The sequence below is a fragment of the Phocoena sinus genome, chromosome 1 (assembly GCF_008692025.1).
Source record: "Phocoena sinus isolate mPhoSin1 chromosome 1, mPhoSin1.pri, whole genome shotgun sequence".
In the NCBI taxonomy this organism is placed as follows: domain Eukaryota; kingdom Metazoa; phylum Chordata; class Mammalia; order Artiodactyla; family Phocoenidae; genus Phocoena; species Phocoena sinus.
In genome coordinates this window covers 124959398-124987127 of record NC_045763.1, presented here as the reverse complement: position 1 = coordinate 124987127, position 27730 = coordinate 124959398, and the positions used below count along the sequence as shown (strand labels likewise).

General features: G+C 33.2%; 1 protein-coding gene across 10 annotated transcripts in view; it reads right to left on the bottom strand.

The window, feature by feature from the left end:
- The window catches only part of DCAF6 (DDB1 and CUL4 associated factor 6), a 173813-nt gene that overhangs the window by 79719 nt on the left and 66364 nt on the right, over nt 1–27730 (bottom strand). For all 10 annotated transcript variants that reach the window (XM_032637199.1, XM_032638781.1, XM_032632494.1 and 7 more), the window contains 6 exons: nt 16108–16221; nt 14039–14174; nt 11246–11460; nt 4424–4517; nt 2783–2902; nt 1169–1432 (listed from right to left, as the gene is read on the bottom strand). In XM_032637199.1, coding sequence (XP_032493090.1) covers nt 1169–1432; nt 2783–2902; nt 4424–4517; nt 11246–11460; nt 14039–14174; nt 16108–16218 — 940 coding nt within the window. In that variant the 5' untranslated portion in view covers nt 16219–16221. The remainder of the gene's footprint in view (nt 1–1168; nt 1433–2782; nt 2903–4423; nt 4518–11245; nt 11461–14038; nt 14175–16107; nt 16222–27730) is intronic.

Below are 27730 nucleotides of genomic sequence, written 5' to 3'. Positions count from 1 at the left end.
TTCCCATAACTTGAAATGCTGTATCAATTAGAATGTGGAAAATCTAATTTCATAGCTCATCTTTAGGTTATTATTATAGGTAAATTGTACACAAGTGTTATTTAACAGCCACATAATTGAGTCTGGCTTCTATTCCCCTAGAAACTGAAAATGAATTACCAAAAATGGGATATACTGATAAAAGAGTGCTTAATTTAAAACACCCCATATTTGGTGATCTGGCATCAGATTTCAGAGAAGCAAGAATAAAGTGACAGTTTGGCAGTTAAGCTGTTAGGAATTTTTTTTATAGGCTTTAGCTGAGGCCTGCCAGATGTATCTTTAGTTGCTAATATTTTTGATTATACATCGAGGAATATACTTCCTTAGAAAAACTCAAAGAAAAATATGAATGAACATCTTGTTGGTTATTATAATTACATGTATATATTTAAAATGTCAAGTAAACTACAGACATATCTGCTAAAGATTACTATGTAAACACTAGCACATTCTATAGCTGGGGGTGGGGTGGGGTGTTTGAACATGAGGAGTTGTAATATTGAGAGGAAAACACAATTTTAACAGAATTTAGAAGTTGATTTTTTTCACTAACATCAAATACCAAGAAGACAAGGATTTGTTAAAATAATTTTTTCACGTAAATACAGGAGAAGTAATTCTTTTGGTAAATTGTATCCATTGTTCACAACAGACCACGTAAAATTCATCATAAAGGATGTATTAAAAGTATGTCATGATTTGAGGAAAAATAATAAAAAAGAACATAAATACAATGGATCTAATAATAATCAGGGCTATATTTTCACTATCACTTTAACACAGACAACCAAAAAAGCTTAAGAAAGATATTTTGGTCTATAAAAATAATTGTTAAGTCAACTGCATTAAACTCTGTCAAAACAATATCTGCTGGTACTTACATTTTTTAAAGAACTGTCTTGTGTAAACTGAAGATTCCTGCTATTTGTTAAAATTCATGCAAGTGAGGCATACTTGAATTTTGTTTTTAAGTTACACATTCACATATTACATGTCACTTTGATCGTTTATTCCAGCAAGAATAAGTTGATGTGATTTAGTATCTTTCAAAATAGCCCCAAAAGAAGTTTTCATTATCAGAAATCATCAGATGAACCACAGCCTATTTAAAGAGTAACATCCTCACCAGACTGATGATGTGTATGGTGTCCAGACGCCTCAACAGACTGCCTTTGTTCACTGACTGGAGAAGACAGCAAAGAAGTAGAATGAGGGCTTTCTGTAGAAGATGATGCTGAATGAGCCTGAGCTGACATCGCAGAGGATGTAGAAGGTTGAAGAAACTGTTCAGCTGGAGTGTCTACTTCCATAGTTTCATTTTCACCCATTTCCAAATCAGTACTTGATGGGACCGTAGGAAGAGTTGAAACATCTGACTGACTAGTTCCACCTTCAAAAAACACATCATAATACAAATTCAAATACTAAATGCTTTCCAAAACTAACTACTCTAGAGATATGTTCAAGAAATACGTGCGCGCGCACACACACACACACACAGAGAAACAGATAATTTCAGGATATCAAAAGCACCCACCAGGCTAATTAATAGGGGTAAAAAATCTACCTATGGCACATTCTTGTTATAATAATCAACCTTTCAAGCAAAATGCTCAGTATGGTAGCTTGACTTACACAAAGCTAAATAACAGCTTGAAAGATTCCTATAAATAATGTCTAGTTCCTTAAGTTTGAAGATGATGATTCTGATTTAATAGCTGGATAATAGGATAATGGACTTATATTAATATATTTCTACTCTATAACATAATGTCCTTGGTAAAATATTTAATAAAAAATTTTATTAACAAGAGTAAAGCTACAAACAGGTCATAACAAGATTAAGTTCCTGATTCCCATTTCATTAGCAGTAACGTTTTAACCACTAAAATAACATGATGCAGTCATGATTTTAAAAGGCTTGAATGTCTACTATGTGTTGTGCTAGGCCTTGTGCTATCTGCAAAGGAATAATTAAGAATACTCAATAAACATTAAAAATTTCCTTGATTTTGCTTCAAATCTATATTATTAAAAGAAAGATAGAATGAACTAATCAAGTTCATGTCTTGCAAGATCCAACTACTACAGAATATAAAAATTTTTCTTTTAATCATCTTGATTTAAATATTTCTTAAATTTAAGCACAAATGTAATAACTCTTAAGCAAATCCATAGTCTAAGAAATTTTTTTAAGTTTGTATGCAGAATTTAACAAGAACCATTTATGGATGAAATTCAATAGAATTTTTCATTTTGGGACTTAAAACATTTAGGAGTTAACTTTCACACTCCTGATTTTTGACAGAGATAAGTAACTTGCCAAAGACTACAAAGCTGGAAAGTAGTGAACCAAAATATGAAAACAGGTCAGCTAACACCAGACACAGCAATTGACAGCCATTGTATATAAGTAGCCAAAAGAAGAAACTACTTAATTATATAAAACTTATCTAAAGAGTTTTATCTGTATCCCTTCTCAGAGCACATACAAAAGTATTTACAGTAGGGGATATCAGACTCTTACTTTTTTTGAGAAAAGCAAAAAATGAAGGCTAGGTCTAGAGGAGCAAATTATACCAAATACCCTTTGTTCTCTACTGCTCCACACAATACAATAAGAACCTTATGATTACTAAAGATATAAAATATGGTATACATTAGATGATATAAATAAAACTGACTTCAATAAATAGTTTTTGCAGGTTTTCTGGTAACTTTAATTAATAATAAAAATTACCTCTGGGTCGAGATCTTCCTCGTCCTCTATTGCTTTGTGCGACTTCGCTTGCTTCTTCAAACCACCTTGATAACATGTCAGACATTCTCTGCATCAATGACACATTGGGACTTTGCTCCCCTATGACAACACAGGTCTTATCAGTGAATTTAGGAATAGGTCAGGAACTTTCATTAATGCAAAAACCTTGATTTGAAGGCTTTAAAATGAAAGCAATTTTAAAAACTCAAATTGCCTAAATAAATTATATGACTGTATATATAAACCTATTAGGGCTATCATCACATTTTATAGTAAATGTTTATATGAATGACTCTCCATCTCTATTTTGAGTTCCTCAAGAACAGGACTTACATCTCCTACATGTTTGCCAATTCTTAGGTACTTCCACACTACCACCCCTACCCCAACCCACATCTTTAGTTCTAAGAGCAGACAGCTAGGAAGGGCTCATGAATTCTAAGTTGAACAGATTGAAAGAAAAGTTTGACCTCTCACTTAAATTTCCCTAAACTGAATTTATTTTTATCATCATTTACTGCAAATTCCACATAACTGAAATTAACAGAAACCAGAAAATTTTTTATTTATCTCTTTCCTCCCACCTTGTCTCCCCTCAAATATATGAGTATATTCTTAAGGACATTTTCAAATTAAGTATCACATCAAATTGAAGCTGTGACAATTCTATTTTACAATCATATAATTTAAAATGGAAATCATTTGTTTTTGAATTTTCTGTGAAAACAGAATTTATTTTATGCTTTATTACCTTTATATAATGTAGCTTTATATTTTAAAATATATTAAATAATACCAACAATAATATATTGGGAAATATGCTTTTGATCTTAAAAGATTTCAGAAATCATTAGAATAAGATTTTTGCTATAGATCCGTTTATTAAAATCACACACATTACTTCTATTTTAAATGTACCGTCTTAAGAGACTTCCCTGGTAGCACAGTGGATAAGACTCTGCACTCCCAATGTAGGGGGCCCGGGTTCAATCCCTGGTCAGGGAACTAGATCCCACACACATGGCACAATTAAGAGTTCACATGCCACAATTAAGAGTTAGCATGCCACAACTAAGGAGCCTGCCTGCTGCAACTAAGACCCAGTGCAACCAAATAAATTATATATATATATATTTTTTTTTAAATTCTGTAAAAAAAAGTGTGCCATCTTAACACTCCCAAAATAGTTTCTTATGCTTATCAAAGGCATCTGATAGGAGGAAAAAACAATTTTTTAATGTGCTCTTATAAAACTCTCAGATTGGAAACTGGGAGTTTTTATTGCTCTTTATATCAAATACAAAGGCAAAAATTACTATGTTTGATAATACCCAATGTTTTTGTGGCAAAAGACATTCTTACACTTTCAGTGGGAATACAAAAGAGTGCATACTTTTCAGAGGGTAATTTGATAACTATCAAAATTTAAATGTAATTATCCAGTGACCCACACATTCTACTTTTAGGAATTTATCCTAAGATACACTTGCACAAGTATGGTAAGATATGTATGAAGATGTTTGTTACAGCATCACTTATAATAGTGAAAAAAATGGAAACAAGTTAAAATATTAATTTTTAAATACCATATTTTTTAAAAGCTGACCAAAGTATAGTTACCATCTCTTTCTCGTTCACTTTCAGGCCTTGCTCGGGGTCCAGTATCTGACCAATCACCACGAAGTCTCAAACGCTTAACTGGAGGCTGTCGTAACTAAAAGATGAGGAGAGAACTCTCTTGCTCAATTCTTAAAGCACACTGTAAGTCTAATAGATTCTTTCCATCTTCTTACTTCCTTTATTGAGATGCTAATCAAACTATGAAAGATAGCCATAAATATCCACTGATGTTGACAGCCTGTACTTATTATCTTCAGCCTAAAGTTTGAATGCAACTTTAAAATCATGTAAATGTGATATCTAATCCTACCTGTATCACTTTCCAACTGACAAGAGGAAAGTCATCAAACTACATTGAGCCTAAGTTTTCTATTATTATGATAAATATAGTCTAGGTAAAGTACCTAAATACCTAACTGGCACTAGAAGTAATCATTATTTTATTATTATTATTGACAATTTGCTCTCTGGTTCTCCCCCAGTACCTATTCCAACCCTGCATTACTCACCTCAGTGTCTCTACTCTACCTTGTTGCTCTCATTCTCAACTATTAACTTTTCCTCCTACTTCAGAGAAAATAAAGTCAATTCTATAGAAATGACATAAATTTCCTCAGCTGCATTCTACAACTTACCTATATCTACTTCTTAATTCCTTGCAATCTTTCTCAGGACATGGATCACTTGTTTTGTTTAAGCTTAATCTCTATCTGTGCTTTTTATTTCATTCCTTGAACAATTATTCTCCCTATATCTACATTCATCTCTTCTCTCTTGGTTCTTCCTCACAATATGCTAAAGGTTCTTATCATTTTTAATAAACAGAACACCTCAATTTCATATTTCTATCCAGCTACACTCTTTTCTCATGCTTTCTGAGCTTTACTGTCAAGCCTCTTTTAAAAAGTCTATATTCAGGGTGGGGGGGGATCAACTGGGAGACTGGGATTCACATATATACACTAATATGTATAAAGTAGATAACTAATGAGAACCTGCTCTATAGCACACAGAAGTCTACTTCACTGTACAGTAGAAACTAACACAACACTGTAAAACAACTATACCCCAATTTTTAAAAATAAGTCTATATTCATTCTATTTTTATCTACCACTCCTCTCTCAATTCACTGAAGTCAATCTCATGTTCCCATTTTTCCACAGAATTCATTCTCACCAATATCACCAGTGAATGATCAACGACTAAGTTCACTGATCAATGATAAAATGATTAAAATTCAATTTCCAATTCAAATGGCACCTTTCAGAGATTATTTTATTTGGTGTCTTTGGCATCTGACACTCTTAATCACTCCCTTTAACCGTTACATTTTAACATCTTTTTATTGAGATATAATTCACATACCATAATATTTACCCTTTTAAAGTAGACAAATCAGTGGTGTATATTCACAAAGCTATGCAACTATTTGTATCACACTAATCCAGAACATTTTCATCACCTTAAAGAGAAACCCTATAGCTATCAGCAATCATTCCCCACTTCTCCCTCTACTCACCTCCTGGCAACTACTAATCTACTTTCTGTCTCTATGGATATGCTTATTCTGGACACTTCATATAAATGTAATAACATAATATGTGGCCTTTTGTGTATGACTTCTTTCACTTAGCTTAATATTTTTCAAGGTTCATCCACGTTGCAGCATACATCAGTATTTCATTGCTTTTTATGGCTCAATAATATTCCACTTTTTGAATATACCACATTTTGTATATTTATTCACCAGTTGGTGAACATTGAGTTCTTTCCACTTTTTGGCTACTGTGACTAATGCTGCTATGAACATATGGACAAGTTTTTACAGGGACATGTTTTCAATTTTCTTGGGTATATATCTAGGAGTGGAATTGCCAAATCGTATGATAACTTATATATTTAACTTTTGAGGAACTGACAAACTGTTTTACAATGCACCTGCACCATTTTATACTCCTACCAGCAATGTGTGAGGGCTCCAATTTCTCCACATTTTCATCAACAATTGTCATTGACTTTTTTATTTTAACCAACCTAGTAAGTGTGAAGTGGTGCCTCACTGTGGTTTTGATTAGTGATGTTGAACATCTCTTTATGTGCTTAATGGTCATTTGTATACCTTCTTTGGAGAAATGTCTATTCAAATCCTTTATCAATTTTTTAATTAGGATACTTGTCTTTTTATTGTTGAGTAGTAAGTGTTCTTTATATAACATATTCTGGATACTGGATTCTAAATCATAAACCAGATATATGATTTGCAAACATTTTCTCCCACCCTGTGGGTCACTCCCTTTTATTTTTTTCTAACATAACATTCATTGATTTTTTTTTTTCTTTCACAATTAAGCAGGTTTTAACAGAAATCTGGTGACAGCTTAGCTGTAAATTTTCTATTTTCTCCTGGAAACCATACCAAGCAACAAGGAGAATGGGAAAAAAAAGTCTCCATCCTCAGCAAAGGAAACAGAAAAAAAAAAAAAAAGACCCCACAAGTTCCATGTTATGTGTAAGTATGGTTAAAAGCAACTGAGAATAACAAAATCTGCAGAGGAAGTCACAAGTGTGACAAAGAATAATCATTAGATTAGAGGATGCCTAGTGTGGCAGTTATCTAAAATCTCAGACAAATAATCATTTCCAGAAAGAGAGAGCCTCACCCTGTATATAAACTGTACTTAGAATTAAGAGCTCTGTTCCATGGTTAGAAGAGAGAAATTTTTATATTATACAGGCAAAGAACTGATGTTATAATCTCAGCAACTATTTATGGAACAAGATCTTCAAGTTAAAAACAGTCCTAAGTTTGATTTTTTGATATATGCGAAATAACCTACTCAAGAATCCTGAAAATCATACAGCATTCATTCAATAAAAAAATTTTTAGCACCTTTCATGTGTCAGGTACTACTCTAGGTATTGGGGAAAGATCAATGTATAAAACATACAAAAATTCCCAATGTCACAGAGTTTATAGAATACATGAAATTAAAAAGTAAAATATACAGAGAAAGTGGTAAGTGTTACAGAAAAAAATTAAGTATCAGTAGAAAAGGGTGATAGGTAGTACCAGATAATTAAGGGTTACAATTTTAAATAATGTGGTAAGGTAGGATCTAACAGAGAAGGGAACATAGGAAAAGCCCTATAAGAAGTAAAGGAAGAAGAAATCCAGATATCTAGAGGAGATCATTTCAGGCAAAATAAATGCAAAAGCCATAAGGTAGCTTAGCCTGTCTGAGTAAACAAGTAAGTAGATGTAGGTAGAGCAGAGTAAACAAAGGAGAGAGCAGTAGAAGTAACAAGAACCAGATGATCTAAGATCTTGAAGCCACTGTAAGGACCTCAGTTTTGTTCTGAGTGAGGTGGGGAGCCATTTGGAGTGTGGATCAGAACAGTGGCGTGATTTGACTTATGTTTTAAAGGATTACTTTGACTACCGTGTAGCTAACTAAAGGACTGGAGGGGGTGGGTATGAAAGCAGGGACCTGGTAAGAAAGCTACCATAATAATCTAGGAGGAGAGATGCTGATGACTCGGATTAGAGTATTAATAGTAGAGTGGGAAGCAGTACTACAGGTTTTGGATACAGGTTTCCCCTAGTATCTGAAAGCAGAATGTTCCTATGAAAACTTTCGTAAGTCGAAATGGAGTAAAATGAAGAAGCAATTACCTTAGGACACATCTTGCTAATGGATGCACAGAATAAATTGAGATAAAGCACAGATGCTCACAGACACAATTCAATGCTACGACAGCTTGAGGCTGAGACAGAGACACAATTCAAAGCTACGGCAGCTCGACGCTGAGATAAGACACAATTCAATGCTATGGCAGTTTGATGCTGAGATGCCGAGTATAGTTCACTGGGAAGGAGCTTGGTGATGCCACTTGCTGCTCAGGGTGCACACTGCAAACAAACGCCAAATGCCATTTTCGCTTTTCACCTTTTTTTCTGTAAAAGCAAAAATCCTCTTTGGATTTTTTAGTTAGTGAAAGCAGGTACTAAGCAGGTCTTTAGTAAAAGCAAAGTGATATAGAAGCAAACATTCAAAAAGCAGGGGATACATGCAATACTTTTAGGGATAAATTATGGGGACCAGGAGAAAATGAGCGATTGGCTTCAACAAAGCAGTCCAATAATGTGCTAGGTAGGTGGGGGAAATGTCAAAAAGATATGAGAGAAAAACGAAAAGAAAGAAAAGACAATAAAAAGGAAAAAGGAATACCAAAATAAAGGAAAATGAGAAGTGGAAAAAATTTGAATAAGACAAAAGAATATGCTAAATAAAGAAGGGGAACAGAAATTCCCTGGCAGTCCAGTGGTTAGGACTCTGAGCTTTCACTGCCAGGGGCCTGGGTTCAATCCCTGGTTGGGGAACTAAGAGCCAGCAAGCCGAGAGGCATGGCCAAAACAAAAAGGGGTGGGGGGTGAAAGACAAATTATTAGAGGGCAAAGGAAATAATATAGGAAATAAAAAGAGACCCCTACAAGTTAAGAAAATATAAAAATATGAAAACATAAGAAAAAACTCATATATTAAACTTTTATTCATACTTTAAAACCCTGCTCAAGTGTTTCTTACATTCCCAATCAAAAACAATTATTCCTTCTTTTGGTCTACTTATATAGAACATAATTCTTACATATAATTCTATTATTTTAAGTTTCACACATTTATTTATAAACTTTATTCCTTTATAAATTTATTTATTTATTTGTAAACTGAATGAGAGATCATGTCTTTGTTACAGTCATCCTTGATTTTCTAAAGTTTAGTAGCGTATGTAGTATAGTAGCCACCCAGTAAATATTTGGTGAGCTGAGATGAGTTTGTCTGAACATTACTGTCAAGGATTTAGCATAAAACACTGAAAGAAAAGATGGTGAGATTAAGAGGAGGACAGGTTATTAATTTCTTTTTCTATATAGACCTGTGAATTATTTCATTTATTACAATAAGCATAATTTATTTTTTTAATTTTAATTCATTTTCAGAATTATTTTTCTTAATTTAGTGAATTCAACAAAGAATACTGAGAAAAACATGTTCAAAAAAACCAACTGTTCATAATTAAGCCTCTTTCACTCATTTTATAAACATCTTTAGGCTAAGTATTCTATGGGATAAAAGCTAGTTGGCTCACTTAAAATGTTTCTGCATTTCCAACTCTTTTGTTCTGTAACAGTCACAAAGTATGACTGTAACTTTACTGAAGCGCGTTATCTCAAGAGGAAATTACATAGCAACAACAAAATGACAGAGCAGATTTCACATTTTCAATCAGACCAATAAACTCAAAAATTGTTTTATTAGCCATCATACCCTCTTCTTCACCAATTTCCTAATTCACTTAAACACAGTGCCAAATTTAAAATCCCAAAAACACATTTATAAAGTAATCTTGATTTTTTTCTAATTTTATAGCCCTCTCAACCTGCAACTATAAGAACTGGATTTGGTTTTGCATCTCATAGGAATTACAAAATTGTTATTGTTCTCTAGTATCTTTAAAATGTATTCATTAAGAAGAGTTGGACCAATACCTAAAAGTCACTGATAATTAATAAAAAGCAATGGTTAATTTCAAAAGACATTTATAATCCAAAGAATAGAGTGATTAAACACAGGACACTGTAGGGACCTCCCTGGTGGCGCAGTGGATAAGACTCTGCACTCCCAATGCAGGGGGCCCGGGTTTGATCCCTGGTCAACTAGATCTTACATGCATGCTGCAACTAAGAGTTTGCATGCCACAACTAAGGAGCCTGTGTGCCTCAACTAAGGAGCCCACGTGCTGCAATTAAGGAGACCTGGAGGTGCAACTAAGAGCCGGTGCAACCAAATTAAAAAAACAAAAACAACCATAGGACATTGTAAAATAAAAAAGCCAAAGTGAAAAACTGGGGAAAGAACCTTAACAAGGTTAAAGCAAACATTTTTCTACTGCTGTGTACTGTCAAGGATATACTATTTCTGGTTATTGCTTTTCATAAGTAAGAAAAATGATTTAGTATTTAGAGTCATTTTAGGAAAAGTAGTTCTTTCACCTAGTTTCCAATACATAATATATATCTATATTTATATCTAGAAATTGATAAAGAGGGTATCTACAGATATAGATATATAGATATAATGGAATGTATAAACTTCTAAAAGACTAAATGTTTATATTCATGCACCAATAGGAGTTTTACCTATTACCATTCACTATTTATATGAGGACAGCAATCCCCTCCTCTCCCAATTCTGTGTATGTGTTGTGCTGTGTGTGCATGTTCAGACACTTTAACTTACCTTTTTCTCACTCACTCATATGGGTCATTGTTTTACAAAATGTACCTAGAGATAATATTACATGTCACTAATTCATAACTGTGAAAGAGGCAGAATCAGGAGAAGACAGGAAGGACTGCTATCAACATATGAATAGTAAACATTGTTGCATGAATATAAACATTTAGTCTCTTGGAAGTTTATACATCACATTTATTTATTATTTTAATTGCCTCTTCTGCAACTGTCAGAACTGTTCATCTTTCTTGCCTGCTGCTGTGCATCCATAAACTTGAAAAACATTTTGCTATTAAATATTTTCTCTTTAAAAATACTTTCGCCTAGCACCTTATCCTTATTTATTACTCCCATTCTTTCATGCGTATTTTCATGTCTTTGCTCCTTAGGACTGTAAATGCCATGAAAATTAACTCTATTTTTTGAAGCCTTTCAGGCCCTAGGAGTTACTGAATTAATGCTCTAGGAGTTAGTGAGTTAATGTTTTCTGAATTCAATAAAGAACATGGTTTTGAGTAAACTTACCTCTTCTCTTCTCTCTTCTGCAGAAGGAGTTTTAAGTTCTCGTGCTGTATCATCTTTTGGGTCAAAAAGATATATGTAATCTGAAGAGTAACTAACAAGAATCTCTTGACCATCTTCACTGTAACACAGAGATGTCACCCTGCAGGACTTGTTATTAAGATGGGAGGGGATAAAACGGGCAACCATTCCAGTAGTTCCTCGACCTGCATAATTCCCTAAATAAGAAAAAAGGAGCTGTTTAAAATTCAGAATATTTTTCAAGAAAAACACTTGAAAAACTCTTAATCTGAATTATGAGATATGTGATTTAACGTAGCAACATAAATCCAAGCTATCATATTCTATTTCTGGAAAAGACTCTTTAATCACCAGTCAAATTTTGTAACAAAATAAAAATGAATATAGTATAAAAGTTACATATCTTCCAAAAAGAATTCATGATTTTCTAGAATTCCAGATTACATCAATGTTTTATTGGAAATATGAGTTATTTAATCAATTTTATATTGTGATTACAGTCACACTAAATCATCTCTTAAAAATTCCCCACATTAAGATAATATAATTTTATAATATAAATCGGAAAGCTGATATTTACTAGCATACTAGATAAAACAGTACAGTACCTTTTTAATATGATTTACCTTTTACTGTATGTCAGTAAAAGATCTTTGATTGCCATGAAAGTCTCCTCTTATAAGATAACAGAGTGGGGGGCTTCCCTGGTGGCGCAGTGGTTGAGAGTCTGCCTGCTGATGCAGGGGACACCGGTTCGTGCCCCGGTCCGGGAAGATCCCACGTGCCGCGGAGCGGCTGGGCCCGTGAGCCATGGCCGCTGAGCCTATGCGTCCGGAGCCTGTGCTCCACAATGGGAGAGGCCACAACAGTGAGAGGCCCGCATACAGCAAAAAAAAAAAAAAAAAAAAAAAAAAAAAGATAACAGAGTGGGAATACCACTCTAATTTTAATTAATTTTGGTGGTCGTCAACGTAATGCAATATGATAGGGAGAGGTACGACTGGCACTTTGTGCTCTGCAGACCCAGGAATGCTAAATTCTAAGAATCCCACAAAGCTGTATTATCTTGCCCTGCCCAAAATTTCAATCATGTCCCATCTGTTGAGAAATGATAACTGAGCCTACAGTTCCATATATTACTACTGTTCCCCCTAAACATGCATGTCCAAATAGATAAGACTCCTCAATCACAGTTCAAGAAAAGAAAAAAGATCCCATCTGGTTTTCCCATTTCAGTAATCTAGGTCCATTTTCACTGGACATAAACTGACATTGAGATCAACATTGTTAATTTCTGGCCCAAGTCAACTTTTATTTTTGATGCCATAAAATATGTGAATATATATATAAATGTGTACATATGTATGTATATTTGGGGTGTGTGTGTGTGTGTGTGTGTGTGTGTGAGAGAGAGAGAGACAGAGAGACAGAGAGAGAGAGAGAGAGAGAGAGAGAAAGAATGTGCAATCTTGACCTTCCTTGACAGAAAATGCTAATGGAAGTTAGCTTTGAGGTGAATATTTCAGAAGTGGTTTGATCCCAAAGCAGATGAGGAACAAATAGGAGTTTAAGGCAAATTCACATTCAGTACTGCAGCATCATTTACAGTACTTTAGCTAGGCTACTAAGTAGGCATAAATATGTTATATATTAATACACACCCAAGTCACTGTTCTTTCCTAACTTTTCTCTCCACCACGCTTACTATTATCCCCTTGATTGAAAAGATGGCAAAGAGAAATTAGGAAAGCCAAGTGTTGTGAGCTGAAGAGTGTCCCCTGAAAATTCATGTCCACCAAGAAACACAGAACGTGACCTCATTTAGAAATAGGGTCTTTGTAGATGTAATTATCAAGATGAGGTCATACTGGATTATGGTGGCCCTTAAATACAATGTAACTAGTTTTCTTATAAGAAGAGGGAAATGCAGGCACAGATACACAGGAGAGAATAGCATGTAAATATGGAAGCAGAGATTGGACTGATACATTTAAAAGCCAAGGGATGCTAAGGATTGTCAGCAACCTCCAGAATCTAGGAGAGAAGCAGGCAATAGATTCTCCATGAGAGCCTCCAGCAGAAAACCACCCTGCGACATCTTGATTTTAGACATTTAGCCTCCAGAAATGTGAGAGAATAAATTTCTGTTATTTTAAGCCACCCAGTTTAGAGTAATTTGTTATGATAGACCCAGGAAATTAATATATCAAGTGTTACAACTTTTTAAAGTGATAAACTGCAAAAGTATCACACTGATGGGTCATAAAAACTTGGTGAAATGCTATTTTTTATAATAATCCATAGTATTTAAATACATTCTATTTACTAAATTTTACGTGAAACTAATGAAATTTTTAAATTGCAATACATCATAAAGATTTATCCTTTGGGGACTTCCCTGGTAGTGCAGTGGTTAAGAATCCGCCTGCCAATGCAGGTGACATGGGTTCGAGCCCTGGTCTGGGAAGATCCCACGTGCCACGGAGCAACTAAGCCCGTGCGCCACAACTACTGAGCCTGCGCTCTAGAGCCCGAAAGCCACAACTACTGAAGCCCGCACACCTAGAGCCTGTGCTCCGCAACAAGAGGAGCCACCGCAATGAGAAGCCCACGCACCACAATGAAGAGTAGACCCCGCTCACCGCAACTAGAGAAAGCCTGCACATAGCAATGAAGACCCAATGCAGCCAAAAATAAATAAATTTATATATAAAAAAAAGATTTATCCTTTGAACTGATAGGATCTCATATTTTCTCCAATATATGTCTTTTTACCTGTAGCTCTTGTACCCAGCATTCGCCGATCATATATTCGTACTGAGCTATCAGAACAACCAACAGCAAGATAATATGGTATTGGTGGACAAATAGCTACAGATGTGGCAGCACGTCGGCAGTTAATTAAAATATCCTACAAAAGATAAAAAAATACCAGTTACATAAGCTTTACAACAGATAATAGTCTATTTAAAACATTTTCCCTTCAATTAGAACAAGAAAATCTTTTTCAGAAATCCTAATTCAGTCAGTATGACAATGAGGGAGGAAAAAAACCAAAATGCCTCCTAAATATTCTCATACTCAGGAATAAAATGATCATCTTTAGAAATATTAAAAAACTCATACACTACCTATGTAATATGTCATTAAGTCATTAATGTCATTAGAAATGCCTGCGATCATTGATCCACTGGACAGTAAACATGGAGGTATAATCAACCTTTGTCTATCATAAGTATAATCATTTTATACGGTACTCATGATATTTTAATTTTAATTATTGCTATTAAAATATAACAAAAATATCATAACCTGATATTAAAATTTTATATTTTTAACTTATAAAATCTGCCTCCTTACCCATTCAAAAACAAAGTACATACATACATATAAAATTGAAGCCATGTCAAAGACAGGCTTCACTATAATGTCACTACTTATCTCTATACAAGCATTAGAAAATATAAGAGTTATCACCCCAAAGATATAGCTTTAAGGTACTGTTAATTCTATACTATTTTGTCTACAACTCTAACTCCTCACTCTTCTCAGAATAGCTGAGTTTGTAAGTTACATTTATGCTAAGTTTTATGTATTTAATTATGGGCCTCAGAACATTATTCCTATTACATAGAATTTATTCACCAAATACTGCTCATAATTCTAAATTTTTAGGATTTAAGAATTACCCTAGTTACCAATTTTCTTTATACTCTCTCTATTCCTTTTTACATATAAAGAAATCAAAAGTTTTATTGAGAAAAAATTTAACAATATTTCACTTACTAGCTTTGCTTTATTCTTTAGTTTTACAGAGTTTTTGATTATAAAAGCAAAATTAAATCCAACTACATTGTATACGAAACTACTGCTTAAAAGATTTTGACATAACAAATTTTAGGACCTATTATTTACTAAGAAACAGGTAAACCAAATGCCCCTAATAAACAACCTGCTATTTTAAACTTATTTCTGCCTTCAGTTCAACGTTCCTAATTGTGTATGTGTATACATGTATACAGTAGAAAAACTGACAAAATTTTTTTATTTCTATTTTTTTTCTTCTCTGTTTCAATGTATAAAATAATCTTTTCTCCACCTAAAGCATGTTAACAATAGTAACAGGTTTGATTAGCAAACACTCAACCTGATTACTAGTAACTTTTTTTTTTGTAACTATCAGTAAAAATATATTTAGCAATACTTGCTTACTTCATTTACTACTCTAAAATGATCTGAGACAAAAGCTACTGTCTCTAAATAACATTTAGGGTTAGTTGTCTGGGGCCTTACACTGACTGATTTCTCAGGTCTTTTTCAAGTTTAAAATACTATTTTAAAAAATACAAAATTGATAGTGAAGCTCTATCTTTAGAGAAGTGAGCTAAATCTGAATGAACATGTTGATTAAATGGTATCTAACTGTCTAAAACAAAAGATAGCATATAAATAAATCTTGGTTTAAAGGACAGGGTAAAAATAAAAAGAGACACTAAACTTCTACATGCTTTTATCACTGCTATTGGTAAGCCAAAATTGCCTCCATAAACAAATGGAATATACTGATAAATACTTCAAGTTTTTATAATGCTATCGTATATACTGAACAATTATATAAATTTTTATAAATATATTTGAACTGTACAATTTAAGTATAAGTTCCTTAACTTCACTATTAACATTTTAATTAAGATTTTTTTGATTATAAAAATATACTTATTGAAAATTTTATAAAATAAAAAATTCTTAATTTATCCATAAGCTCATAACAGAGTTAACTTACTACCCAATTTTAAGTATAATCTTAATTTTTTTCATCATTTGTACAAAAACTTGATTCTTACATCTTTGCAATCTTCTTTTGTGCAGCTAGTTTTGATGCGTGTATCAAACCACCTAACAGTTCCATCTTCACCACAAGAGAGAAAAGTATACGGGTCATTAGGTACAGTCATAATCTGAAGATGAAAACAAAAGTACAGGTAATGTTTGTGAACATTTAAACAGATGACTTTGAAAAACATTACTGCTATATCATAAAATGATTATGGCAAAAGCAACTAAGAACCATTTATTTTAATTATTTATGACTTACCCGTATCATAATGCAAAATAGTGCTATACATATAGAAATATGCAAGAGGTAACTGTTGAATTAATGTGACTCATCACTTTGAAGTTTGACATTAATGTACCTTCAGACAGAAAGCTCTTTACATTATAAACTCCTAACAACTTGACAAGAAAAATCCTACCCTTGGAAGCTTGTTCAAACTTTGAATAGCCAAATTTTTGTTTTCTGGATGTGAATTTACACTTGTATTAGAAATACACTGTAAAATTTTACTCTCTGATAATGTTTATAAAAACTATGTGATGCTGAATTAAGCATTTAAACTGACCTCTCAAAAATTTTTTGAGTGATGGTAATGGTTCTATAACAATGTAAAAGTACTAAATGTCACAAACAGTACAGTTAAAAATGGTTTGAATGGCAAATGTTATATTAAGCATATTTTACAAAAATTAAATTTTGTGAAGAAATGAAACATTTTAGATATTCCTGTATCCACTTCTGGTTTAGCAATAATACTGTAAGTTGAGGCCCTCTGTGAACCCTCCTGTCCAACATATTCCTCCCCTTCTCTGTCCTTAGAAGTAGAAACTGCCAAAATTGGGTATTTAGCATTCTCACATAGGTTTTTATGTACCCATAAACAATGGAAGGTATATTCCTATGTATACATGAAAAGGTGCTCAGATTCATTAGTGATCAACTAAACACAAATTATAATCCTAAGTAAATATCACTACACATCACCAGAATGACCAAAATGAAAGGGACTAGATTAATATCAAATGTCAATGAGGACATGGAGCAACTAGGGCTTTCACACGTCGTTGATGGGGCTGTAAAACGGTACCATCACTTTGAAAAACCATGTGTCAGTATCTACTAAAGCTGGTCATATGCCTCTTCCATGACCCAGCAATTCCACTACAAATAAATGTATGCATAAAGGCACCTAAAGATGTGTACCAGAAAGTTCACAGCAGCATGATTCATATTAGCTAAATACTTGAAACAACCCAAATGGCCAGTAAGAGAATAAGAACATAAATTGTGATTTACTCTTAAAATACTAAAGCAATAAAAATAAAGAAATACATTGCTCTCAAATTATGTAAAACCAGTGATTAAAAATAAGATTTCTTGCCAGAAATCAGTGGAGTAACATCTTTAAAGTAGTAAAAGAAAAAAAAAAAACTGTCAAACTAGAATTCTATACCCACAGAAATATCTTTCTAAAACAAAAATAAACTAGACTTTTTCAGAAATAAGAAAACTGAAAGATTATTCAGTAGCATAGAAGTCAGCAAAAGATGCCTCTTACCTAACTATGACCCATTATTTTTGTAAATAAGAGTTTGAATGAAACTCAGCCACATCCAATCATTTACATATTATCCAAGTCTGCTTTCCTGACACAATGGCATATTTGAGCAGTTGTGACAAAGATTATATGGCACACAAAGCCTAAAATATTTACTATTTGGTATTTTACAGGATAATTTTCCAAACCTCTACAATAACAGACAAGCACAATATAAATACATCTTCTAAAATCCTTCTTGTAAAAGGAAAATAATACCTGTCATAATCTGGATCTATGCAAAGGAAATTAAGATTAGAAATAATAAATATGTAAGTAAACATAATTTTTACTTTGTTTTAAAATCTTTTTAAAGATAATTGACTATTAAAGGAAGAATATTAACAATGTATTAAGGAAATTATGAAATATATAAGAATAAAATGTAAGAAAAAAATATCCAAAATTCCAGGAGAAGAAAAATGAAAGTACAGTATTATAAGATTCTTATACTATATTTGAAGTGGTACCATATTACTTGATGGTACACTGTGATAAAGTTCATGATGTATACTATAAACCCTAAAGCATACACTAAAACATCAAGAAAAAAAAGTTATAGCTAATAAATAAGCAAAGGAAGTAAAGTGGAATCACAAAAATACTCAGTTCTTCCAAAAAACAGAAGAAGGGGAAAAGACTGATGCAACAGGAACAGAGGGAAAACAAAGAGCAAGACACAAAATTTAAATTCAAATACTTACATATCAATAATCACATTAATTGTAAATGATATAAACAGCCCAATTAAATAAAAGGCAGATGTTGCTAGATTGGATAAAAAAGCAAAACCCAACTATAAATTGCCTGTAAGAATCTAACTTTAAACATAAAGACACAGATACCTAGACTAAAAGTAAAAGGACAGAAGAAAGAGATACCACAATAACTCTAATAATGAGAAAGCTAGATTTGCTATAAAAATAGCAAATTTCAAAGCAAAGAGTATTAATGGGGATAAAGAGAGTCATTTTACAATGATAAATGGGTCAATCCAAGAATAGAAATATCAAAATCCTGAATGTTTATGTACCTAAAAACAGATCTTTGAAATATATGAAGCAGTAATTGACAGAACTGAGTGGAGAAACAGACAGTCCAAAAATATTAGATTTCAACACACCTGTTTCAATAATTGATAGAACAATCAGAAAATCAGTAAGAATATAGAAGAATTGAACATGGTTATAAGCCATCTTGACATAACTGATATTTATGGAACACTCCACAAACAAAAGAATAAGCACTTTTTAAAGTGCATAAGATAAATTTACCAATAGACTATATTCTGGAGCACAAAACCAGTCTCATTAAAATTGAAAGGATTTAAGCCATACAAAGTACATATTCTGACTGAGATGGATTTAACTAGAAAATAATCATTGTAAATCAATCCATACAAAGACAGTTACACAAGTGATTAAAATAGCTTCAATTGCAATTAAGCCCAAGCTGGAAAACAACTCAAATATTCAAATATTTCCAAATATTTGGAAACTAAATGACATGTTTCTCAATAAATGATGAATCAAAGAAGAAATCACAATAGAAACTAGAAAATTTATTTACTAACTTACTAATAGAAGAGAAATGGAAGTTCAGCATATCAAAATTAGTGAAATTTACCTAAAGGAATACTCAGTGGAAATTTTATTTTACTAACTGCCTGTATTAGAAAGGATAAAGGTCTCAAATCAGTAACTTCAGCCTCTACTTTAAGAAACTAGAAGAAAGAGAGCAATGAAACTCACCATAGTAAACAGAAGAAAGGAAAAAATGGAGATCAAAAATAGAAAAAGAAAACAAGAAAATAGAGAAAACCATGGAAACCAAAGTTCGTTCTTAGAGATGATCATTAAAATTGATGAAATCTCCACTCAGACTGCTAAGAATAATAAAGAGAGAGAATACAAACTACCAATATCAAGAGTGACAGAAGTGACATCACTATAGATTCTACAGATGTTAAAAGGATAGTAAGGAAGTACTGTGAACAACTTACACCAACAAATTCAGCAATATAGATGAAACAGGTTCCTTGAAAAGGATAAAATACCAAAGCTCATTAAAGCAGAAAGATATAACCTGAATCACCAATATTCATTTTAAGAAATAAATATGCAGTTATAAACATCCTACAAAGAAAACTCTAGGACCAGATGGCTTTATTGGTGAATGCTCCCAAACATATAAGAAACAAATATTACCATTTCTACACAAACTCTTTCAGAAAATTGAAGAGGACAAACTTTCCAAGTTATTGCAATAAGGCAGCATTATGCTAACAACAAACCCAAAGACACTGCAAGGAAACAAAGCTAAAGATCATCTCTCATGAACACGTCTGCAAAAAAAAAGTCCTTAACAAAATGAATACAACACAGAACGAGGATAATACATCAATATATGACCAGGTGAGGTTTATCTCTGGAATGTTAAGTTGGTCTTAATGTTTGAAAAATAAATGTAATTCACCCTGTTAAGAAACTAAAAGATCCAATTAAAGATGTTTAAGAAAAAAAAAAGAGTGGAATGCACATTGATCTCAAGTCCATGTGAAATGTTTTTCAAGATGGACTGTAGTTACACAGAGCAAAACAATTCTCAATAAATATTAAATGTTTAAAATCATAAAAATATCTTTTCTACTATAAAAAAAGAAACTAAAAGAAAAGTAATACAATCCTTTCAAAAAATGAAAAAATACAGAGAAAACACATGACAAAATCCAATATCCATTCCTGATAAGTGTAAGAATATGAACAGAATTAACTCAACCTGCTAAAAAGCATTACTGAAATATACCTTCTGTCATAGTTATTAGTGAAAGATCAAAGATCAAAACAAGGGAAGGATGTTTAGTCTTACCACTTTTATTCAGTATTGGACTGAAAGTTCTAATAAGTGTGATAAGATAAGAAAAAGAAATAAAAGGAGTCCAGATGGGAAAAGAAGAAAAATTGTCTCTATATTCACAGATGACATAATCATCTAAGGAGAAAATTCTATGTAATCTTTTTGTAAAAAGTTACTAGAGCTAATAAGTGAGTGTAGCAAAACTGCAGAATACAAGATCAATATATAAAAATGAACCGCATGTGAAAATACTAGCAACAAAACAATCAGAAATTGAAAATTTAAAGATAATACCATTTACAATAACATTAAAAAATATGAAATATTTAAGGGTAAGTCTTAAGACACACAAACTGAAAATTATAAAACATTGCCAAGTAAAATTAAAGTCCTAGATAAGGGAGATATACTGCTATCATGGATTGGAAGATTTAATAATTGTTGTCAATTCTCCCTAAATTGATATATAGATTCAAATAAATCCCAGGAGGAATTTTGGTAAAAACTGACAATTTAATTATCAAATCCATGTGGAAATACAAAAGACCTAAAATACCTTAAACAATTTTGAAAAAGAAGAAGAAAGGACTTATACTACCCGGTTTTAAGAGTTAATATTAAGCTATAGTAATAAAGACAGTGTGGTACAAGCATAATCATAAATCACTGGAAGAGAAAAGGTACTGACCAGAAATAGGTGAAAATAGATGTGGTCAAATGACTTATGATCATGATGCAAAAAAAGTTCAGTGGAGAAAAACAATGTTGGAAAACCAGATATCCATATGTAAAATAATGAACTTAAAGCAGTATCTCATACTTTATGAAAAAATTAACACAAAATGGATCATCGATCCAAATGCAAAACATAAAAGTATAAAACTTTTAGGAGTGGGCTTCCCTGGTGGCGCAGTGGTTGAGAGTCCGCCTGCCGATGCAGGGGACACGGGTTCGTGCCCCGGTCCAGGAGGACCCCACATGCCTTAGAGCGGCTGGGCCCGTGAGCCATGGCCACTGGGCCTGCACGTCCGGAGCCTGTGCTCCGCAACGGGAGAGGCCACAATAGTGAGAAGCCCGCATACCACAAAAAAAAAAAAAAAAAAAAAAACTTTTAGGAGAAAATCATTGTGACATTTGGTTAAACAAAGATTTTTAGACACAACGTTGGTTCCCCTCCTAAAATAATAAATTTGATAAAATGGGTTTCTTTAAAATTAAAGAACTTCTTTTTGAAAGATACTGTAAGGAAAATGAAAAGACTAGCCATCAACTCAGAGAAAAAAATTGAGTCACATACCTGAAAAATACACAGAACATACTTTTAAAGACCCTCAAAACTCAACAATAAAAAATGAAACAATGGACAAAAGATTAAACAGACAATTCACCAAAGAAGGCACATGAAGAAACAGGAAAACATGGCTCAAACAAAGGAACAAAGTGACTCTCCAGAAACTGACCCTAATAAAAGGGAGATATATGAATTACCTAAAAAAGAATTGAAAGTAATGGTCATAAAGAAATTCAGCGCGCTACAAGAGAATACAAATAGACAGCTAAACAAAATCAGGAAAACAATGCATAAACAAAATGAGAATATTACCAATGAGAAAGAAACCAGAAAAATAGCGAAACAAAAATTATGGAGCTGAAAAATATAGTAACTAAATTTAAAAATTCACTACAGGACAATCAACAGCAGGCTGAATCAAGCAGAAAAAGGAATCAGCAAAGTCAAAGATAAGCCATTTGAAATTATCTAGTCAGAGGAACAAAGAAAAGGAATGAAGTGAAAAAGCCTAAGGGACTTATAGGATATCATCAAGATGACCAATATTCCCGTTATAGGAGTTCCAGATGGAGAAAGGGGAGTGGGTAGAGAGCTTATCTGAAAAAAATAATGGCCGAAAACTTCCCAAATCTGAGAAAGAAAATGAACATCCAGATTCAAGAGACTCAGAGGACTCCAACTAGGATGGGCCCAAAGAGGCTCAAATCAAGACATACTATAAATAACTAGTCAAAAGTGAGTTAATCTTGAAAGCAGCAAGAGAAATGTGAATCATGACATACAAAGAAACTCCCATTAGATCAGTGGATTTCTCAACAGAAACATTACCAGCCAGAGGGAAGTGGGATAATACATTCAAAGTACTGAAAGAAAAAACCTGCAAACCAAGAATACTATATATCCACCAGAACTGTCCTTTAAAACTGAAGGAGAAATAAAGACGTTCCCAGATAAAGAAAAACTAAGAAAGGTTATCACCACAAAGACCTGCATTACAAGAACTGCTAAAGGAAGTCCTTCAAGTTGAAATCAAAGAAGCTAGACAGCAACACACAGCATATAAAAATATAAAGATTTTGTGGTAAAGGTAAATATACAAATACAAAAATCTGTAATACTGTAATGGTGGTACATAAATCACTTTTGAGTATAGAATTTAAGAAATAAAAGCATTAAAAATTATTATAACACTATGTTAGTGAATATAAAATATAAAAAGACATAGTCTATGACACTGAACAAAGTGGAGCAAGGAATAGTATTTTTGTATGTAATTTAAGTTGTTAACAGTTCAAGACAGATTGTTATAACTATGTTTTATGTAATCTTCATGGTAAACACAATGAAAAAAACCTATAAAAGATGCCAAAAGAAAACAAGAAAGGAATTAAAGCATGTCATTACTAAAGAAAAAAGAAAATCAATAAAACATGGAAAGCAGCAAGAGAGGAAAAGAGTGACCAAATATTTGCAGGACACACAGAAAAAAAATTTTTAATGGCAATAGTGAGTAGTTCCCTATAAGTAACTACTTTAAATGTAAATGGTACAGTACTAAGTGGGAAGTTTATAGTAATAAATATCTACATTAAAAAAGAAGAAAGATCTCAAATCAACAACCTAACTTTACACCTCAAAGAACTAAAAAAAGAACAATAAATGAAAGCTAAAGTTAATAGATGAAGGAAATAATAAAGATTAGAGCAGATATAAAGGATATGAAGAATAGAAAAAAGTATAAATGAAATTAAGTTCTTCTCAAAAGAGTATCAAAATCAACAAACCCTCACCTAGACTAACAAGAAAAAAAACAAAATGACTCAGCAAAAATCAGAAATGAAAGAGGAGACATTACAACTTATACCACAGAAATAAAAAGGATCCTAAGAGACTACTACGAATACAACAACAGATGGAATGACCTAGAAGAAATGAATAAATTTTTAGAAATATACAACTTACCAAGACTAAATAATAGATTAGATAGATAGATAGATAGATACAGATAAACTGAACAAAGCTACACTACAGTAAGGAGACTGAATCAGTAACCAAAAACATCCAAAGAAAGGAAAGCCCAGAACCAGATGGCTTGACAACACCACTTACATTAAAAAATTTACATCAAGGGCTTCCCTGGTGGCGCAGCGGTTGAGAGTCTGCCTGCTGATGCAGGGCACACGGGTTCGTGCCCCGGTCTGGGAAGATCCCACATGCCGCGGAGCGGCTGGGCCCGTGAGCCATGGCCGCTGAGCCTGTGCATCCGCAGCCTGTGCTCCACAACGGGAGAGGCCACAACAATGAGAGGCCCACATACCGCAAAAAAATTAAAAAAAAATAAATAAATAAAAGAAAGTAAGACTACAAACCTGTATTCCTGATGAATACTGATATAAAAATCCTCAGCAAAATGCTAAAAAGAAAAAAAAACCCAAAACAATAACACACTAAGTCTAAGCCAGATTTACTTTGAAATGCAAGGATGATTCAACATACACAAATCAATCAAAGTAATTCATCTCATTATCAAAATGAAGGACAAAAACCATATGATCATCTCAACTAATATAGAAAAAGCATTTGACAAAATACAACACACTTTCATGATAAAAAACACTCAACAAACTAGGAATGGAAGGAAATTACCTCAACATAATAAAGACCATATATGAGAACCTCATAGCTAATATATTCAATGGTGAAAAACCAAAAGCTTTCCCTCTAAGATCAAGAACAAGGCAAAGATACCCACTCTCATCACTTCTATTCAATATAGTATTAGAAGTTCAAGCTACAGCATCAAGGCAAGAAAAAAGAAATAAAAGACATCAAAATTGGAAAGGAAGAAATAAAATTATCTCTATTTGCAGATAACCTGATCTTATACATAGAAAACTCTAAAGTTTCTGCAACAAAACTATTAGAATAAATGAATACAGCAAGGTTGCAGTTACAAAATCAACACTTAAAAATCAGCTGTATTTATATACAGTAACAATGAACAACCTGAAAATGAAATTAAGAAAACAACCCATTTACAATAGCATTAAAAAAATAAAATACTTGGGAATAAACTTATTCAAGGAGGTGAAAGATCTGTACACTGAAAACTACAAAACAATGCTGAAAGAAATTATAGAAGACACAAATAAATGGAAAGATGTTCTGTGTTCATGGACTGGAAGACTGAATATTGTTAAAATGTCCATATTACCCAATGTGACCTATATTTAATGCAATTTCTATCAAAATTCCAAGGACATTTTTACAGAATCAAAAAAAAAACCCTAAAATTCATATGGAATCTCAAAGGACACTAAACAGCCACAACAATCTTCAGAAAGCAAAACAAAGCTGGAGGCCTCACACTTGCTGATTTCAAAGCGTATTACAAAGTTACTACATTTAAAACATTATGACAGACCTACAGACCAATGGAACAGAGTAGAGAACCCAGGAGTAAATAAACCCTCACATATGTGGTCACATGATCTTTGAGAAAGGTGCCAAGGCTACACAATAGGGAAAGAATAGTCCCTTCAACAAATGGTATTGAGAAAACTGGATATTCACATGTCCAGTTTTGAAGGAAGTAAGGAAGGAAGAAGGAAGTTGGACCCTTGTTTACGCCACATACAAAAATTTAAATGTATTAAAGACATTTTAATGTAATACTTAAAACTATAAAACTCCTAGAAAAAAACCCTGGGGAAACACTTCATGACTTTAGATTTGGCAATGATTTCTTGGATATGACACCAAAAGCTCAGGCAACAAAAGTGAAAATAAACAATATCAAACTTAAGAACTTCTACACAGCAAAGGAAACAATCATCAGAGTGAAAACAGAATCAACAGAATGGGAGAAAATGCACACTGCATCTTATAAGGGATTAATAGCCAAAATATATAAAGAGGGACTTCCCTGGTGGTCCAGTGGTTAAGAATCTGTCTTGCAATGCAGGGGACGCAGGTTCAATCTCTGGTCAGGGAACTAAGATCCCACCTGCCATGGGGCAACTAAGCCCGCACGTCGAAACTACTAAGCCCACACACTCTGGAGCCTGTGTGCCACAGCTAAACAGCCCACACGCTGCAACTACACAGCCCACGTGCCACAACTACAGACCCCATGCACTCTGGAGCCCGCGTGCCACAACTAGAGAGCCCGTGTGCTGCAACTAATGAACCTGTGCTCTCTGGAGCCCACACGCCACAATCAGAGAAAAGCCCGTGCACAACAGTGAGGAACCTTCATGCCCAACAAAAGATCCCACATGCTGCAACTAAGATCAGACCCAGACGCAGCTACATAAATAACATATATATATGTGTGTGTATATATATGTGTGTGTGTATATACATATATATAGAACCTCTTCAATTCAACAATAAAGCAATCCAATTAAAAAATGGGCAAAGTACTTGAATAGACATTTTTCAAAAGATATACAAATGACCAACATACACAAAAAGAGCTAACTCAACATCACTAATTAAGGAAGCAAATAAAAACCTCATTTAGCTATCTCCTCACATGTTAGAATGGCCACTATTTTTAAAAAAAACAGAAAATAACAAGTGTTGACAAGGATGTGGAGAAATTGCAACCTCTGTGCACTTTTATTGGGAATGGAAAATGGTACAGCTGCTATGGAGAAAAGTATGGAAATTCCTCAGAAAACAAAAAATAGAATAATCATATGATCCAGCAATCCCACTTCTGTGTATATATATCTAAAAGAATTGAAAACAGAACCTTGAAGAGATATTTGTACACTCCTGTGTTCATTACAGCATTATTCACAACAGCTAAGAGGTGGAAGCATCCCAAATGATCATTGATGGGTAAACAAGAAAAGAAAATATGTTATATATATACAATGGAATACTATTAAGCCTTAACAAAGAAGGGAATCCTGTCATATGCTACAATACAGATGAAACTTGAGGACACTGTGCTAACTAAAATAAGCCAGTCACAAAATGACAATTTCTGCATGATTCTACTTCTGTGAGGTATTTAAACTTATCAAACTCTTAGAAACAGAAAGTAGAATGGTAGTTGTCAGATGCTGGGATAAGGGGGAAGAGGAGAAATGTTCAATGGACACAAAGTTTTAGTTTTGAACAAAAAACTATATTCCAATCACAGTGTATATGTATTCAGCAAAAAAAACCTTTGGCAAAAGGTTATATACTGTTAAAACATCCTTATATAGGCTGCCTCTTTTGTTTATGTGCTGTTTGCAATTCTGATTTAATTTTCTAAGAAGTAAATTATGTTTATACAAAAAAGATCCATAGGGGAGAAAAAAATAAACTCCTACTTCATATTAGCAGAAAAATCAAATCCAGGTGAACTATAAGATTTAAATGGAAAAGACAAAACAATAAACTTTCTAAAAGAGAAAACAGAAGAATGCCTCCATAACCTTCATATAAGATTTTTTGACATCTTTATTTAATAGAGTATAATTGCTTTACAATGGTGTTAGTTTCTGCTTTAAAACAAAGTGAATCAGTTATACATATGTCCCCATATCTCTTCCCTCTTGCATCTCCCTCCCTCCCACCCTCCCTATCCCACTCCTCTAGGTGGTCACAAAGCACCGAGCTGATCTCCCTGTGCTATGCGGCTGAAGAAAAGATTTTTTTCAGCAGGATGCAGAAAGCACTAACAATAAAGGAAAAGATCAATGCATTAGACAACACTGAGAACTTCTATTCATCACAAGACACCATCAGGAGTGTGAAAATACAACCACAGAGTGGAAGAGATAGCTTCATATGCAGAAGATATAAGAAATTTCTATAAATCAACAATAATAATGAAATAAAATGGACAACCCAATAGAAAGATTAGGAAAGAAATCTGAATAGGCA